This window comes from Gorilla gorilla, chromosome 3 (genome assembly GCF_029281585.2).
Source record: "Gorilla gorilla gorilla isolate KB3781 chromosome 3, NHGRI_mGorGor1-v2.1_pri, whole genome shotgun sequence".
Taxonomy (NCBI): Eukaryota; Metazoa; Chordata; class Mammalia; order Primates; family Hominidae; genus Gorilla; species Gorilla gorilla.
In genome coordinates, this window is record NC_073227.2 from 64,633,203 (window position 1) to 64,645,994 (window position 12,792).

General features: G+C 33.2%; 1 protein-coding gene across 48 annotated transcripts in view; it reads right to left on the minus strand.

Moving 5' to 3' along the window:
* ADGRL3 (adhesion G protein-coupled receptor L3) overlaps positions 1-12,792 on the minus strand; it is an 860,164-nt gene that overhangs the window by 324,943 nt on the left and 522,429 nt on the right. For 35 of the 48 annotated variants that reach the window (XM_055385298.2, XM_055385315.2, XM_055385289.2 and 32 more), the window contains 2 exons: positions 8,812-8,826; positions 5,902-6,702 (listed from right to left, as the gene is read on the minus strand). In XM_055385298.2, coding sequence (XP_055241273.2) covers positions 5,902-6,702; positions 8,812-8,826 — 816 coding nt within the window. The remainder of the gene's footprint in view (positions 1-5,901; positions 6,703-8,811; positions 8,827-12,792) is intronic. The other 13 variants (XM_055385299.2, XM_031010265.3, XM_055385312.2 and 10 more) reach the window with 1 other exon arrangement.

Consider the following 12,792-nt stretch of genomic DNA (forward strand, 5'->3'; position numbering starts at 1 on the left):
TAAGAATTTGTAGATGGGCTGGGTTCAGTGGCTCCCACCTGAAATCCCAGCACTTTGGGAGGTCAAGCTACTCAGGAGGCTGAGGCTCGAGAATCGTTTGAACCCAGGAAATGGAGGTTGTAGTTAGCCGAGACTGTGTGGCACTGCACTCCAGCCTGGGCAACACAGTGAGACTCTGTCTCCAATCAAAAAAAAAAAGTCATTTGTAGAAGAAACTGACTAAAACAATATCAATAAGATTACAATATGAATCAAAGTCTACTTAGTTCCAAAAAAAACTTTTTATAAAAAATTAGAGATGCTTTGCATTTGTATTTTCCTTAATATGTGAAATTAAGTAACTATATTACTTAAAATTTTAAGAAATTATTTGCAAATATATTTGCTATATGAATGCTAAATAGCAGTATCAAAATAAGTTCTGATTAATGTTTCCACCAATTTCATGCTGAGAAATGACAAAAATGCTGGCAATTTTACATTTAATATCATGCAGAATAGGTGACAACAGGATAGTGTTCCAAAAGTAATGTTTTTAGAGAAACATAGTAAATGAATTTTAAACTTCTTCTAAACTTTGCCAACAAAAACTGGCCAATTAATGATTTTTTTCAAGGAGAAACTTCACTTAGAGTCTCTGAAAGCATTTTAAATACAAGTTTAAAAAGTCAATTGAAACTAATTTCTTAACATAGCTATTGTTGAAAACAATATTTCACAGATTGTACCATTTCTCAAGACATTTCTTCTGAAAAATAATGCAAACATACATGTCATACAATTGGGCAGCTCAACAAAAGGTAGGGATTTTTAAAAATGTGACAATTAAAAGTCAGGGGTTGAGTGTTAGGAAAAGTAAGGAACTGGAATTAATAACTCCTGAAACCACTTTTAGAATACTTTGAGGAGTTAAGCTTTTTTTCCATGTTTTTCCTCCAAAGTTACCATTTCAGACTTTAAAAATGACACTTGTAGAATGTAAACTAGTACAGCCACTATGGAAAACAGTGTAGAGATTCCTTAAAGAACTAAAAGTAGAACTACCATCTGACCCTGCAATCCCACTACTGGATAGCTACCCAGAGGAAAAGAGGTCATTACACACAAAAGATACTTGCACACGTATGTTTACAGCAGCACAATTCGCAGTTGCAAAAGTATGGAACTAGCTCAAATGCCCATCAATCAATGAGTGGATAAAAAAACTGTGATATAAATATATAGAATGGAATACCACCCAGGCATAAAAAGGAATGAATTAATGGCATTCACACCAACATGGATGGACTTGGAGACTATTATTCTAAGTGAAGTAACTCAGGAATGGAAAACATCGTATGTTCTCACAAGTGGGAGCTAAGCTATGAGGATGCAAAAGGCATAAGAATGATACAGTGGACTTTGGGGACTTGGGGGAAAAGGTGGGAGGGGATGAGGGATAAAAGACTACAAATTTGGTTCAGGTGTAATGCTCGAGTGATGGGTGCACCAAAATCTCACAAATCACCACTAAAAAACTTACTCATGTAACCAAATACCACCTGTTCCTCAAAAACTTATGGAAGTAGTTAAAAAAAAAAAGAAAAAATGGAATGATAAAAAGACTAAAAAAAAAGACCCTTATAAAAACAAATCATTTGATTTCATGGTTGAAGAGTAGATACAATTTTTAGAGTACAAATACATCGTGATTAACTTGTAATACTAACTACAAATGATGTTTGTATCTAGAGGGTGCCTGGTGCTAACATCTGGACAATTTTGGAATAAGTTATATGAGCTGCAGTGCTTTAAAAGGGCCTTCATTTAGAAAATGTGGATAAAAATGGTCCTTGTAGGGTTGCTGCAAATCTATTAGGTTGTTACTGTATTGTGCCTATTACATATATTTTCTCATTAAAATATAACAATAATCTTCTGAGGCTGGAGTTATTTTTTCCATTTTATAGTCTGAGGAAATCGAGACTGAAGACTGAACAACCTGCCCATAGTCAAACAAGAGACAGAGAGAATTCAAACCCACGTCCTTCTGACTCCCAAGCTCATGTTCAGAAGCCTATACTACCTATGTGTAAGCATCACCAAGTGTCAGCAGAGGATCTTTATATACCCAAGAGAAGTATATTTGCCTTTTATTTTTCAACACCAGATCTTTTTACAGGAGACATAAAACATAGATACCCCTTTATATAAAAAACTTCAAAAGAATGATTTTTCATTGATTGGAATACAGTTAAAATCATCGCAAAATGACTCAGCCTGCTACCAACAGATGGTAATGACAAATACACTTTGGGTCTACAGATTTAGGATTAGTTTTTGACTCTAACATATTTGTAATAAGTTGAGGGTTTCTGTACATAGACACATAGGACCCAAAATAAAATGGCAATAAGAATTCACTAAAGGCAATTTCTTTGGGGGAAGAAAAAAAAAAGTCAATGTAATTTACTAAAGAAAAATACCCAGCTGAAACTGTTTGTGTGAAATCAGATAAACAGCCTCTATTAAGGTTAATTGAAATTTTCCTATCAGCACATATCATGCATAAAATTTATTTCTATACATATTCTTTCCACCTCTAAACTGCAATAAGTCCATGCTAAAGCACTAGCTTTTCAATTTGAGCATTCATGCATGAAAATTGATAGTTTTTTGTGATTACACTGACAAATCTAACAGGTGAAATTTCACTATCTGTAAAACAGACAAAGTCTTAATTGTAGTTGTTCAAAAGGAATGAAATTCAATCTCCTGACTTAAGTTACGAATTCATTTTAAAAGCTGAAGTCTATCACTTCTTAATGTTTGCTACTTCAATAGCATCCTTTTATTTATTTATTTATTTTCTGAGACGGAGTCTCGCTCTGTCACTCAGGCTGGCGTGCAGTGGCACAACCTCGGCTCGCTGCAACCTCCGCCTCCCGGGTTCAAGGGATTCTCCTGCCTCAGCCTCCCTAGTAGCTAGGATTACAGGCACCCGCCACCACACCAGACTAATTTTTTTGTATTTTTAGTGGAGATGGAGTTTCACCATGTTGGCCAGGCTAGGTTTTTGAACTCCTGACCTCAAGTGATATGCCCGCCTTGCCCTCCCAAAGTGCTGGGATTACAGGCAAGAGCCACCACGCCCAGCCTTCAATAGCATCCTTTTAACAAATATCGGCACTAGTACATGAGGGTGAGATGGACCATGTTTTAACTCCCATAAACAGACAAGCAAATACATTTTTAAAAATTAAATGAAGGTATAATTTTCCTTATGTTCACAATTACAATGATTCATTATCTTACCCCCCCCCCATATGTATGTACATACATACATATGGAGGGGGATATGTACATACATATGGAGGGGGATACATGAATATATGAACATATAAACATATAACAATAACCATATGAATATGTATACTACGACACATATGACTATACATATATACATATATGTATAGTACAAAAAGCATATAGTCATATACGTGTATGAGTATATTCATATGTTTATTATATGCTAAAATTGTATGTATGCTAAAAATATTTTTGGCAAGTTTTTAAACACATGGGATTATGGTACCATCTTATTCTTTAAGGACAACTTAATAAAACTGAGTTAAGAACTTGCTTTAGTTTATCAAATCAGAACTTGAAATTGTAATTAATTTTAACCTATTATTCTAAATAAAAATAAGGTATGCTCTTTTAAATAAATAAAATTTGAATTATGTTATTGCCTCTTATTCACTGATTACCTAAAAAAATAAGTTATTATTATTCCTTTGAGATATTAGAAATCATTTCTTGTTCCAGTTAAGAGTCAAAAAAGGCTAAGAACCATCCATAACAAAGTTTTCACTAACCAAACATAAATTTTAGTTAAAGAATATCACAGCTATGAAAGGAGTGTCTTCCCAGAATACTCTAGATAATGGATTATTGATCAGGTTTTAAACTGTAGAATGCAGTGGGTTAAAAAAACAAACAAAAAACCTTACCTGTACAGCGGTGAGTCAGACAATAGAGTTGGTCTACGAGATTTTGTTGAGGACTTAGGAGAAATTGCTTTTGTTGCTATTGCATATTTAGTCTTTTCTTTCCGTAAAAGCCAATTCAACGTAATATCAGCATTGCTGATTGTGGAAACAAGTGCTGTCACTCTGACTGAAGCCTCTCCATGATTAGAGAAAATACTACCTAATTTGTCATCCTATCTGAATAAGAAGTGAAAAGCCATTCATTCATTCATTCATTCCACAAGAGTGATTGAGCCTTATTATATATATGCGATGTATTACACTAGATATGCGATGTATTACACTAGAGTCAGAGAAGACAAATAATGTTAAGAGAAAAATACAACAAAAGAAAGGGTAAGGCAAGGCCACTGGCCATAAAAAACTTAGAATCTACTTCAGTAAAAAGATATGCATATACTAGACTAAGTTAGAAGAATGTCATGCTAATAAAAGAGCAATTCGAAACATAATGCAGAAAATAAGAAATATTAACAGGATTGCACTTTATTTTAGCAAAGGTTTTGTGCACTTCACTATATAAAGAACTAACCTGCTGAAAATGTTAAATGCCCTTCAAAGAAGGAGGGCTAAAAATTGGAGTTGAGCAGAACAAAGGAGAGTCAATTTCTTGTAGTTATACATTTTTACAGCTGAATGGCAAAAATAATTTAATTTTCGAATTGCTATATTACCATCAAAATTCAGACACCTCTATCTTAGTTTTCCATTATACTTTATCTTGGAGAAGACTATTATGGCTAGTTGATGTGGTTTGACTCTGGGTCCTTACCCAAATCTCATCTTGAATTGTAATCCCCATATCCCCACATGTGGAGGGCAGGACCTGGTGGGAGGTGATTGGATCATGGGGGCAGTCTCCCCTGTGGTGTTCTTGTGATAGTAAGTTCTCATGAAATCTGATGGCTTTATAAGGGACTCTTCCCCTTTCACTTGTTCATTTTCTTTTGCCTGCTGCCTTGTAAGACATGCCTTTGCTTCTCTCTCACCTTCTGCTATGATTGTAAGTTTCCTGAGGCTTCCTTAGCCATGTGGAACTGTGAGTCAATTAAACCTCTTCTTTTATAAATTACCCAGTCTTGTTTATATCTTTACAGCAGTGTGAGAATGGACTAACATAACACACTAGCTAAAAATTTTAACCTTTAAGAGAATGGTGTTCAGTTGAGTACATAAAAATGAAAAAAAATTAAAGGTATTTATGATTGTCTTTAAACAACATTAAAAGGAAATGGTATGTTTTCAATGGAAAAGGGGCACTTTTAAAGAATTACAATTAAAACTATAAAAAATTGCAATGTCTTATACAAATTGAGGTATATTTTTACTGTACTTATCAGTTATGAACATTTTTCTCAACATACAAATTAAGTTAATTCAGAACAGGCAGACTCAAACTGACAACCTTCCCAAAACGGGAGGTCAGATATGATGCGCTCTGTGAGGTGAATACATTGGTGCGGGCTCCTGAAACATAATATCAAGTTAACCCTTTGACATGTTCCAAGTAGACAGCACTTCTGTGGGCATTTCACAATTAATTAGACAGGCTGGCATTCTATTTTTGCAATGGTTTTGTGCAGTTCACTACACAAAGAACTAACCTGTTGAAAATAACAAACACCCTTCAAAGAAGAAGAGCTGAAGACTGGAGTTGAGCAGAACAAAGGAGAGTCTACTTCTTGTAGTTACACATTTTTATAGCTGAAAGTGATCAGCAGCAACCTTCTTTAGATGCAAAGACAAAGAACAATTTTCAGGTACACAGGCCAGAATACCACAAATAAAGTTTAATAAAAACATAAAATGAACTTGCTGAGAACAAACAGTAAATATTTCCCCAAAGAGTACCATAAAAGGTTGAACTTACCTGATCTACTATCCAGAGGTCCAAAATCCAAAGAATATTTCACGACGTGATAGTTATTCCATACATAAAGTAGGTTGTCCCTGGGGTTGTAATCCACAGCTGCAATGTACTGGTATGAATTAGGAAAGGGTACATCCACCAAACTATCCTTGCTTTGGTCAGTGTTGTAAATGTAGTCAATCTTATTTCCAGTAGCCTCATTGTCATCATCCTCATATACAGATTTGACCACATACAGAATTCCACAAATCATAAAGGCATTGGAAGCTGACCTTTTATCATATGCAGTATCCCATGTTCCTTCGATCCGTAGGGTGTAAGGGTTCAATTGACTAATGACAATTTTACCATTGTTTTGTTCTGTTGCATAGATTACCCATAGCCCATTCTCATCTACTGCCAGGTCTATGTCAGATTTGCCTCCCCATCGGTAAGGGGAGGTATCATGGTAATTGGCATTTGCTATGATAGCCTCTCCACTCTTTATCCTAGTCCGCAAATCAAACTTTACTATGTTCCTGGTGCGCTCTTTGTTGAAGAACAAAGCTCCATCATACACTACAAATCCTGTGCCATCCACCCTATGAGGGAGCTTGTAGGTTGTAGTTGGTCTTCCAGCAATGAAGTCATCCTTGGATGAATACTCAGTCAGGGTATCAGTTCTGTAGGGAGTCCAGGGCATATAATAAATCTTGTCAGATGCCTGCAGAGGGTCTTTGCACCACGCCCCAGACTGGTGGTCAGACTCAAACAAATGTTCACTCTGGTATACTCCTTTTAGTAGTCCAGGACAAAGAAAAACTGTTGGAAGGGAAACAGTTAAAATAAATAAATATATTAATTTCATATTTTGTTATACAGTCTTATTTTTCACCAAATGGAATGCAACTCTAACAAAAGATACCCACCATCACTTATTTTGCTGCATTCTTTTAAGAACACAAAGTATTCTTCCACATTAATTTTGGCTTCATTTCAAAATCATTTTGATTTTGATAACTGAAAAATATCTAGCCTTTTTGTGAGTAGCTGTGCATTCCTGTGATTGTTACCTTTGTAAACATGCTACAATATTTTTGGAAATATATATCAGATGTAACATATGTCTATGTATTCTATAGACATATAAGAAATACAAATGTTTACACACAATACTTTTAATAGTTCACTGAAGAACATATTTTGAAACAAAAATATTGTTTCCATTCTGATGAAATTCACCATTCAGTAGTTATCATTAAGAAACAGATGAATATCTCATAGTAATTTTTTAATAAAGGAAAAAGAAAAGCCCTGTAATACAGGCCACTGAATCTTTTAGCAAAAAAGCTCTCAACGTTGCTACAACACACACAGAGCATGCAACCCACACAATTAAAAATGAGTGATGGATGGATACTGGAAGGAAAAGAGAAAGGAAGAAAAAGAAAGGAAAGAAGGAATAAGGAAAGAAGAAAAGGTGAAAGGTTACAGAAAAGAACCCAAGATCTAGATTTTAATCAGTTAAAAATGTCCTGTTAAATACAGTAGTATTGGAACTTAAAAACATGTACCTTTTACTGTTACATGAGAAGAGCATTAAAACCCAAGATTACTTGCTATAATATTTTGCTGCTCATACTTCAGAATGAAAATGGCCAAGAATCATCTGATTCACTTGATTTTTAGTATGATTCAGTAGCATATCATGTGAATGGTGGTAAGAAAGCCTGGCTGATTCATCTGTAGTGAAGGTGCTATAAAGCAATGTTTCCCAAAGGGTGGTCCTTCAATCACGTGTTTCAAGTGGCATAGCTAGACATTACACAGAAAGGAAAAAGGGATCCTTAGCCACATGTGTTTAAGAAATGTTATATTACATATAATTGTGGCAGAGATTCTAATTGCTTAAGTACATTCGTGAATCTCCAAGGCAGAAGTGGGAAGGGTGAGCAAATTTCACACACTAATTGGATCATGGCACCTTTATCATAGAGCTTCTTTAGAGTATAGAATTCCGCTGAACCTACTATGGGAAACACTGCTCTAATATATTTGCAAAGCAAACACACTGAAAAATAATCATGCAGTCTACTGTTATGTTTGGAATGATTAGAAGTGTACTGGGTGAAAAAATTAGAAAATCACAGTAATTTGGATATTGACCCTTTTTTAATGATTAAAGTATTATTATTTTGGCATTAGTGATTAGCTTTTGAACAGTAACTATAAGCATAGATGCAATGGAAAACAATCTAAGATGAAACTCAGGTAGGTTTTGGAGATCATCAAAAAGAAAAGTACATTACTAAAATGCCCAAAGTTTTACTTTTAGAGAAATAACAAGTTTGGGAACAGGCTAACTACCAAAATCTTCCGTAGCAAGGATAGAGGGCCATCATCAATATACAATCCATAATAATATTGATTGTAAGAATTTCATATGCTTGCTATAATTATAAAGGATGAGTATCCATTGTTATCAAAATTGTATATAAGCTTTATGCTAAATAATCATCCTTGATGACTAAAGTAACTTACTTTAGGTGGTTCGAAAAACTTTTTCCCTTTTCCCCAAAATAGTTAAAAATTAATGGAATAGGGAAACCATGCCAGAGCTATGAAAAATTAACTAGCATAGAAATAAAAACAAAGCAACCACTATTCATCACCATGAGTTGGATTTCTAACTACTCAAAAATAAAGGATAATAAAATACACTGTTGAAAATTTTATACTACTAAACTCTTCTTAGATAAAAGAAACTGACTCTTGTCAGTAATACAGATTAAAGTGAAGTTGAGCAGCAGAAGTAGTAAATAAATTTTCATAAAATAGATAATTAATAACAAAATTATTTTAACTAAATGTTAAACTGTTAAATAACTTAGCCTATAAATAGTATATAATTTATGAAAGGTATTTAATTACCTTTTTGTTCCACTTCTATTGGAGAGAGAGAAGTAAAGAGAGAAAGGAGAAAAGAGAATAGATTAATGGTACGGTATTGGCCAAGCACTTTTTATTCACCTCTTCCAAACTGAAAGTAAATAATTTATTTCACTCATACTTGCTTTATTGAACATTATATGTTTTAATAAAACCCATCTCTCTAATACAGTTATTTAAAAATAATCATATGCTTTAAAATGTAAACTTTGAGAAAAAGGGCAAAAATTAATCAAACTATGATTAAATAAACACACCATTCCAAATTACAGACATAGAAAATGCAATATTCATAATAAGAACACCAATATTTTCATTGGAAAGGCAGGTCGGCAATTATACAAAGAAAGCTTTCAAATAGTTTGACTAGTCTCACTTATAAATATTATAGTTTATACCACTATTTCACATAATAGTTGTGCTTTCTATGCATTTCAAAGAATTTGTTTAGAAGGAAATACTCGGCAACTCATTTCCTAAGGCCTAAGATTTCCTGTAGCTTGTCAGTCTTATGAGAAATGCACCTCATGAGACTACACATTAATGTTGAATGATCTTACCCTAAATAAATTGATTTGGAATCCTTATTGAAGAAACTTTTCTCCCTCCCGCTCATTAGTATTTGATATTACTGTGGAAAAATACTGTGCTTCAGAAAAATACATTATCAGAAGGTTTAGAAAAATAATGAGCCACTGGCTCTGGTCTTTTCTGAAATTCTTAACGGAGTCAACATACACTTATAAAAATAGAGATCCTCAAACATGTTATGTTTATACATTTCAAATTAAATTCCATAATTATTTTTAAGGTACTGACCAATACAAGTCAGTAAAAATTTTGGAAAATTGTTAACGTATTCACAAACTCATCAAGCAGCATCTCTTTATCTTATAAATATTTTGTTTCACAGAGACAATTTGCTATATTCTAACATGAAAAAAGGGACCAATGAGAAAAAAGGGGAGAATGTCAGGGAAGAATGAGTTCACAACACAAACTTTAAAAAATCACAGATTTCAAGTGATGTAAAACTAAAGCAATTTCAGTGGAAGAGATGAACTGAGATATGCACAATAAATAAATTTAAAATGCTAGTAAGGTTTCAAAAACAAGTGAGAAATACTGTTTGGCATAATTACATATGGGTGATATCTTTATACTTGATCTAAGCTTGCGTGTCTCCAGTTATTGTCAAAACCATACTCATTTCTCTCCAACGACTTTTTTGAAGCCTCAATATCATGTTGCAAAGTGATATTGAGTGGTGATATTCCTCAATCTCACCAAGGAAAAACTGGCATATATCAAAAGTTCTGCTTAGAAAGTTGCAAATAAGGTTATCAAATTTTAGATCCTTCATCTCACTAATTAATAAATATTATTATATTTTAAATAATTTCAACTTTTATTTTGGAATCGGGGGTACATGTACAGGTTTGTTACATGGATATATAATGTGATACTGAGGTTTGGAGTATGACTGATCCCATCACCCAGGTAGTGAGCATAGTATCTAACAGTAAGTTTTTCAACCCTCACCCCCCTCCCTCCCTCTCTACAAATATTATTTTTAACAATATTTCTTGGATGCTTTTAAAAACTCCATTATACTGTCATATTTATCATCATCCTCAATCTTTATTGACTAACTCCAGGGTTTACTGGACTGTATGTCTCGAATAGGCTAATACAGGCATCTCAAGTCTTATCTGAGATGCACTTCATGCTTATACCAGAATAATCACAAACCTATATTCAGACTGACAACTAAGCACCTTAACAAATTGCATAATCGATAGTCTCCAAAGTATAGACATTATAACGAAGGCTGAGGTTGGGGATAGAAAGTCATATGAAAGTTGACATTTTTCAACAACTAGCCTACAAAGAAGTTTTCAGAACTAATTTGGTTCCTTGAAATAGCCTTAGATAGCAATATCCTCCTGATAAATACAGAGAGAGACAGAGACTTACATTCTAAAACACAAAAATGCTCGTTCATGGAACTTTAGTCTTTTTTCACATAAAACTCATAGACAATCTTATTTTTGAGTGGAAATATCTTAACTTCTTTGTGAGTTTTATTTCTCTCTTCAACAAATACTTAATGAGGAAGACAGGCTATGTAACAAAAAAGTATTGGCAATGGTATCTGCTATATTCTTCAAATATTATCCTACACTTTGATGGAAATTTTTATTTTTTGAAGAGCTTTAACCTCTATTAACTCAACTGCCATTTGGTAAAATTTTGATTTTGATTCTCTGGTCCTGTTTAATATCAGAGAAATTGGCATAAGCTGTAGAATAAGTAAAGCTTGCCTCTGTTGATTGCTGGTTACTCGAAATGAAGATTTATTAGGCTGTTGTGCTTTGGAGAAAATTATTATGATCTTGCCCATGTCATGACTGGTTGTAGCTCATTTATCATTTATTTGATATTTTCAAGACTAAAGTAAAACAGTCCTATAATTTAAGTTGAAACAAGTGCACACAAATCATATTCCCATAACAAAAACCGGCAAGACAACATAATTTGTCATTGAAAAGCTTGGTAACACTAAGGATTGGCCAGTCATTACCTATCATTTAATTCTGATTCTAGAAGCTTCCCTTCACTGAATAAATAATCAAATTACATGAATACAAGAAACAAGCACACTACTGTATCCTGCACAACCACATAATAAATACTCAGTGAATAGCTCTTGAATTAAATACATAATCCAAATAACATTGAACAATTTTGCTTCTTGATATTTTAAGCATGTGGTAAAAAGAAAAAGTGGTGAAATAGAATCTACATTCACTATATAAAATCATATTGCAATGCATTATCTGCGTAATGTCTGTATATTTTAATGGGTGGGGAAGAAAGTAAAATTTATAAGCAATTTGTATCTCTAACCCATTAAATATAAAACTGGAGAGCAAAAGAAGAAAAAGTATATGGGTGGTATTGTGGGTTATATTGGCAAAAAACATTTGTTGCTACAAAACAGCCTGCAGTGATCTAAAAACACAGGCCTAAAATACTCCCTTCCCTCCTCTCTGTAATGAGATAATAAATAAATGAATTGCATGATGACAACTGTGCAAGGGCCTTTTTCAGGATCTCTTGTTTTTTAGTCTAGTCCAACCTCCTGAATTCTGGCATAGCTGTTATTGTTCATTTCCAAACGTTTTTGAAACTAGTTTGTCTCCTTTTCTCTCTACACTTTTAATTTCCAAACTATTTTTACTGTGCATTCGGCCTCTATAAATATGTTTATATATTTCCTTAAAGTGATTTCATTGTTGTCCTTTCTCAAACTTAATGTCATAAGCTATATCCTGTGGTTAGAATAAATGACAAATTCAAACTAAGGAGAATTTTATTCTGTATAAAAGAAAGAAATAGGTAAAAATGACTAGTAAATTTTCCTCTGCATTTCCCAAGAGTTTATAAAATACATATAATATATAGTCATGTTATTGTTTCAAAAAATAAGATATTTGTTCAGCCATTTCTGAATCATATACAATACCTTTGAATTGCATTGTTTTTAATTAGAAAAGGTACGGATCAGAGAGCATAGGTATGTACTGCCAAGTTTTTTAAAATTACATCACAAAATAGAGAGAAATAAATTTGTTGCATGCCAAAAATTGTTAATGCCATAACTAAGAACTATGAACTTGTATTCAATTTTAATGTTTAAATTTTCTTTTCTTTTAAACTATAAAAATCATAGAACACATTTTCTATTTACAATGCAGAATGTTAGAATCCAATAATGCCTCTATATTTCTGTAATCTATAAGAAAAAAGACACTTATAGGGGACATAACGTGCTAATAAAATATTAAATAATTTATAAACAATTTTTTTCATTGCAATGTAATAGTATTGTTAAAAGAATGATTTTCCTTGTAACATTTGGTTTAGACTATTAAAATACATTTGGGTACCCTTATCACA